Source organism: Anomaloglossus baeobatrachus, chromosome 3, assembly GCF_048569485.1.
Source record: "Anomaloglossus baeobatrachus isolate aAnoBae1 chromosome 3, aAnoBae1.hap1, whole genome shotgun sequence".
Lineage (NCBI taxonomy): Eukaryota > Metazoa > Chordata > Amphibia > Anura > Aromobatidae > Anomaloglossus > Anomaloglossus baeobatrachus.
This window is the reverse complement of record NC_134355.1, coordinates 69,523,447-69,529,569: the sequence shown is the minus strand read 5'-3', so window position 1 is coordinate 69,529,569 and position 6,123 is coordinate 69,523,447. Positions and strand designations below refer to the sequence as shown.

The 6,123-nt window shown below is 48.4% G+C and overlaps 1 protein-coding gene across 3 annotated transcripts in view; it reads left to right on the top strand.

Annotated features, from left to right (window-relative positions):
• Positions 1-59: 59 nt before the first annotated feature.
• Positions 60-6,123, top strand: part of ASB3 (ankyrin repeat and SOCS box containing 3) — a 345,127-nt gene continuing 339,063 nt past the window's right edge. The window contains exons 1-3 of one of the 3 annotated variants that reach the window (XM_075339239.1): positions 60-263; positions 5,155-5,233; positions 5,449-5,650. In XM_075339239.1, coding sequence (XP_075195354.1) covers positions 5,455-5,650 — 196 coding nt within the window. In that variant the 5' untranslated portion in view covers positions 60-263; positions 5,155-5,233; positions 5,449-5,454. Of the gene's footprint in view, positions 264-599; positions 637-5,154; positions 5,234-5,448; positions 5,651-6,123 lie in introns of those variants that run through there. The other 2 variants (XM_075339237.1, XM_075339238.1) reach the window with 2 other exon arrangements.

The window sequence follows — 6,123 nt, the reverse complement described above, 5'->3', positions numbered from 1 at the left end:
CTACGCTGCAGAATTAATATTTTGAACGAGCTTTATTCCTCCCTGACAAACGGACAGTAAGGGTTAAAATCCCGGAGAGATTTTATGATCACGTGTCGGATTCGTACTAGTGACTGCACAAGACGACGTGTACTAGGAAACGGAGTTACGTTTGGTGTCAGGTTCAGACAACGGTTTCGGATGGGCGTGGTTTATGTCACGTGACGCCTGGGACTCTGGGAAAGAAAAAACCGCGCGGGAGAGCAAGCGAGCCGATGATTCAGGTATACAGATGACGTCAGATCGCTTGTTCAAGGTGCTTCATACGTCACTCTCAAGGATTTCAACAGATGTGTTTATTGTTCTATACAGGTGTAGCAGAGCTGTGTGTGCAGTCTCTCTGCGGCTGCTGCGTCTAGTGTGTAATGTGATTAATGCCATTTAAGGTTTAACTTGCTCCTAAAAAGCTAAAAAAAGCCAATATTCCCTGCAGTGATGACATCACAGCCATGTGACTGCTGCAGCCAATCAGTTGTCTGCTGTACAGACAAACAAGGCCTGTGACTGGCTGCAGCAGTCACATGGTTATACGTGATGTCATCGCTGCAGAGAAGTAAACAGAAAGCAGCAGTGTGGTGCTGAGGATGGAGCAGATGAGTAATTATTGCGTTTGCTGAATTTTTTTCCAAATGAAGCTATCATTTATGTTTAAAGGGAACCTGTCAGCAGAAATTTTGCACTAAACCTAAAAGTTTCCCCTTCTGCAGCTCGTGGGCTGCATTCTAGCAAGGTTCCTGTTGTTATTGTGCCCCCTTTTAGACCAAATTAAATACTTTATAAAGTTGTACCTTTTGGTATGCAAATCTTCTAAATTATCCATGGGGGCGGGCTGTCTGGTGTCCGTTACTGTCCCTCCTGCCGATTTTACGCTGTCCCCAAAGCTCCATTTCATACCTCAGGGCGCCGGCCAGTGCGCCCCTGGTCCCGCGCATGCGCCGTGCAACTGTACCAGGCCTGTGCACTGTGTGCACAGTGTGACCGCTGGTGACGTTGCGCAGGCACGAGATTATGGGCGGCGCTGTGATTGTCATCAGCAAGTGCCCGCCCATAATCTCGTGCCCGCCCTTTCCCCTCTGTCTCCAGCGTTCTGCACAAGCGCTGGCCAGATGGCCCGACGTCACCTCTCGTAACCGGTGGTGTCCTGTTCCACTCCCATCTATTTCCTGCTCCAGGGCAAGATGGGAAAGAGGTGACGTGGGGTCATCTGGCCAGCGCTTGCGCAGAACGCTGGAGGCAGAGGGGAAAGCGCAGGCACGAGATTATGGGCTGCACTTGCTGAGACAATCACAGCGCCGCCCATAATCTCATGCCTGCGCAACACGTCCCCAACGGTCACACTGTGCACACAGTGCACAGTCCTGGTACAGTCGCACGGCGCATGCGCGGGACCACGGGCGCACTGGGCGGCGCCCTGAGGTATGAAATGGAGCGTTGGGGGATGGCGTAAATCGGCAGGAGGGACAGTAACGGACACCAGACAGCCCACCCCCATGCATAATTTAGAAGATTGCATACCAAAAGGTACAACTTTATAAAGTATTTAATTTGGTCTAAAAGTGGGCACAAAAACTATAGGAACCTTGCTAGAATGCAGCCCAGGAGCTGCAGAAGGGGAAACTTTTAGGTTTAAAGCAAAATTTCTGCTGACAGGTTCCCTTTAAGACCTTTCCCAGTGGCCGCCGTCCTGGAGACTGATTGTCCTGTAGTCGCCATGTAGTCAGTGCTGAGAAGACTGGGCGTTCGGCTTTTCTCCCATCGGTGCTCTGATTCCTACATAAGGAACCAGAATAGGAAGCGGGAAAGAGAAAAAGCCAGCACCCAAAAACAATGCAGTGAGGAGTAACGAGGCCGATCCAAAGCTATACAGAAGAGAAAGTGCTACAGGCGATAATCACTCGGTGAAAAAGGTAGCGCCTGCATGACGGGGTGTGAGTAGAGAAGAACCCATGGAAGTTTGGTTCGGAAGCTGCAGATGAACTCTACCTCCACTGGTTCGGACTTGATTTGAACCCCGATGGAAGTCACTGTCAGTTTGAGTCTCCTACACTTTAAAGACCAATGTGGTTTATTGCTCCTTCCATAGGATCTACGGATGCCCGGATCAATGTGGTTGACGTCCACTAATTGCAACAAGTAGAATGGATGAATCCAGCATACCGCTCTTAAAATCTTTCTTTATTCATTCAAGACATTAAAATACAGAATTATAAAAACATTCCTCAAGCCCTGAGCTCCACCTGACATGTTTCGGACCGCCGTCCTTACTCATAGGTAATTTTGGATTCATCCATTCTATTAGTTTGAGTCTCCACCCATATAACCAACCATAAGCAGAACACTTCCGTGAGAGGTTTTCTTTCAAATTTTTTGAGGGGGGAGTTGCAAACTACATATGATCATGCTGTTGGTACCCCGAGTGCGAGCCGTTCAAACACTGCAAGGGGCTCAGACCGGACTGAGCATCAAGCTTAGGGCTGGCACACACAGCGAGTAATATGGAGTGAGTGGATTGCGATAAAAAAATCGCATTGCACTCGGACCAATGCTACGCTATGGGGCCGCTCCCATGAGTGATTATTTTTTTTCTCAGCCGTAATCGGACCGAGAAACCAATCGCAGCATGCTGCAGGTGGAATGCGATCCTGTTTCACTCGCACCCATTCAAGTCTATGGGGGCAAGAGAAACATCACACTCCACTCGCGGTACACCGGTGTAATGTGAGTGCAGAGCGAGAATGGCAATAGCCAACAACGGAGGAGAGCGGGAGATAAATCCCTCCCTCCCCTCAGCGCTGGACCACCCCTCCACAGCTGTGGTCTGATCGCAGGATTGGACCACAGTCGCATGACACTCTGCTCCTGCTGGCCTGTGAACGTGAGCATTGCGAGCACTCGCAATAATCCCTGTGTGGCCCCAGCCTTACTCGAACATAGCGATGCTCGCGCAAGTGGTCAGCATTCGTAAAGCACCCGAACTCTGTTGTTGTTTTTTTTTTTAAGTTGGTGTTTGGCCCGAAAACTGAAGACCAAACATCGGATTAGCTCATCTCTAGGTACGAGTAACAAGCTTTGCACTTTCAAACACGTCAACCAGTATATGTTTTCCTATGGGACTATTTTCCTCTGATCTTTTCCATATACCTTCCTTGGATTGCTATTTTTAAATGAGAGAAAATAAAGTTTACAGTTTTACAGATCTGCTGGATCTGCTCTTTTTTTTGGATTGCTTTTTCGTTTTGGATGTGGGAAGACAATCCCCATGATTATCGCCAACAGATGGCTTCCTCAGGTGCGGTACATATAGACCGATGCAACAACAGACGTCTTCATCAGGGGCATTCCATAAAGACCGATGCAACAACAGACGTCTTCATCAGGGATATTCCATAAAGACCGATGCAACAACAGACGGCTTCATCAGGGGCATTCCATAAAGACCGATGCAACAACAGACGGCTTCATCAGGGGCATTCCATAAAGACCGATGCAACAACAGACGGCTTCATCAGGGGCATTCCATAAAGACCGATGCAACAACAGACGGCTTCATCAGGGGCATTCCATAAAGACCGATGCAACAACAGACGGCTTCATCAGGGGCATTCCATAAAGACCGATGCAACAACAGACGGCTTCATCAGGGGCATTCCATAAAGACCGATGCAACAACAGACGGCTTCATCAGGGGCATTCCATAAAGACCGATGCAACAACAGACGGCTTCATCAGGGGCTTTCGATAAAGACTGATGCAACAACAGACGGCTTCATCAGGGGCTGTCCATAAAGATCAATGCCCCGTCAGACTGCTTCATCAGTGGCAGTCCATAAAGACCGATGCAAAAAACAGACAGCTTCATAAGGGGCTATCCATAAAGACTGATACCACAACAGACGGCATCATCAGCTGCAATCCATAAAGACTGGTGCCACAAAAGACGGCTTCATCAGGGGCTCCCCATAAGGACTGATGCCACAATGTAGATACAGAGAGAACTTTAAAGGGGTTGTCCAATTTGAAGAAAAAAATATATTTGGAGACGTGTAAAAGTTAAACAGTCCACGCTCGCACCACGTTTCTGAACAACTCACCCCACGTTTAGGCCATATAGATGTGACGTAGTGTTCAGTGCTTAGGTCTCATTGACAGCACTGCAGCCAGTCACTGAGCTGAGTGGCTTGTGTCATCCACATGGGCAGAGCCACTGGCTCAGTGTTGTCAACAGCGCTGAACACACATAATAACACACCGGGGAGCAGTGATGTAGACTCAGCACTGGACCCGGCGAGGTTGAATAATGCAGATGGGAAGGTGAACTTAAAAGATTAGCCCCACAATGATGCACCGAGTGTTTGTACTTGTCATTCTGGGCTTAGAGTCCCTTTAAAGGGGTTGTCCACTGCTTGGACAACCTCTTATCCCCCATGTTTGCCTCCGTTAAAATAAAGAAGTTTATACTTCCATGTTAGGGCAGCTCCTGAGGTGTCGGGGCTCACGGGAGGTTGTGACGTCCGATAAGTACCGCGCTCAATCACCGTCGGTTTCTCTCTCCACTTTCAGACATATAAGTGATCAAGAGGAGGTATGAGCTGTGCCTGCCGCTCACCTCTTCATAACACTTATACATGTAAAGGCGATGATTGGCCACTGGGCTGGTGTAACGTCACAGCCCCTTTAAGGGTTATCACTAGATGAGTCTTAGCCGTGCCCTGGGGAGGTGCTTTCTGTTGGATGCTCTATGTACAGAGGATCATTAGGATCGAAGCATCACTGAGCATGTGTGACCACTTGTACTCCGGTCATTATATGGACCTGCACATTGCCGTACACTTTGTCCTCCAGGTGGCGCCATACTATGTCATACTTCTCGATGGATCATACACCGCCCAGAGGACTTTATTGCTGCAGCCATGTCACATGTAGTGCTTCATACTCTGCCTGACCCTGAAGGAGGGGGATCCATGAACGGACTTCAATGCCACTGCAACTTGGGAATAATGGTTATTAATGTGCCCCAATATGTGTGAATAATCATATAACTGTACCCTTTTATCCTGCCCATTATGGACCTGCCATGGTGATGTGTAACACGTTGACGCTTACTGTTATTTCTAGGCATGCCAGCCATATCTATTGACCCCAGTGACGTCAGCGCGTGAACATTGACTGCCCTGCTCCATGCCTGCTGCCTGTGGTAAGCATTATCCTCTCGTATTCCCTGTCCGCCGTCAGCCGGTGATTACCGCTCTCTGCAGACCGCACAGCGCCATACAGTGAGGTCTCACGCTTCGTGTGCGCCAGCCGTCATGTCCCTCTCGTCTCCAGCTCCTGCACATTATATTGTTAGGGACAGCTAACTGGCTCTTCTGCGTTACCATTTTGGTTATTGAACTTCTGTCTTGTGTACAGGTGGAAATGGATTTCTCCGAGGCGTATACTGATAGATGTTCTACTGTCGGACATGCCGCTCGGAGCGGTGATATAAAATCCTTGAGGAAACTAATTAAAAAAGGAAGAAGCGTGGATGTGCCTGATAACAGAGGATGGATGCCAATTCATGAAGCCGCGTTTTCTGACGCCGCACCGTGTTTACAGCTGTTAATTAATTCAGGTACAGGCGTCATTACCGGCGCGGTCAGACGCTCGTTACACGCGCTTTTAGCACTCCTGTCTTCTCTTTGTAGCAGGTTCTTATAATCTCCTATTATCTGCAATCCCTATAATCAGATGTTGTTTTTTGTCTACTTTGCTCCTTATAGATCATGGTTTTTGTTTATACATGTCATATACCTTGGCACATACACCTGACCGTGTCAGATTGGGCAGAGAACATTGTCTTGCCGCCCTTTTACTATAGAAGTACCCCAACACAAGGAAGACAAATGTAGTTGGTGGGGAGACATGTTTCTGTGGGCGCTAATTGTGTAAGATCTACCCAACATCCATGCATCATATTCATAAATCGTCACCCCATTGACACTGGGGTTTTTGGCCCTACTACGAAAAATCCCACTATGACCTCTGCCGGCAAGGCGCAATAGATAGCACAAGCCTTTACTGGTTACATCATCTGGTGCTTGCAAT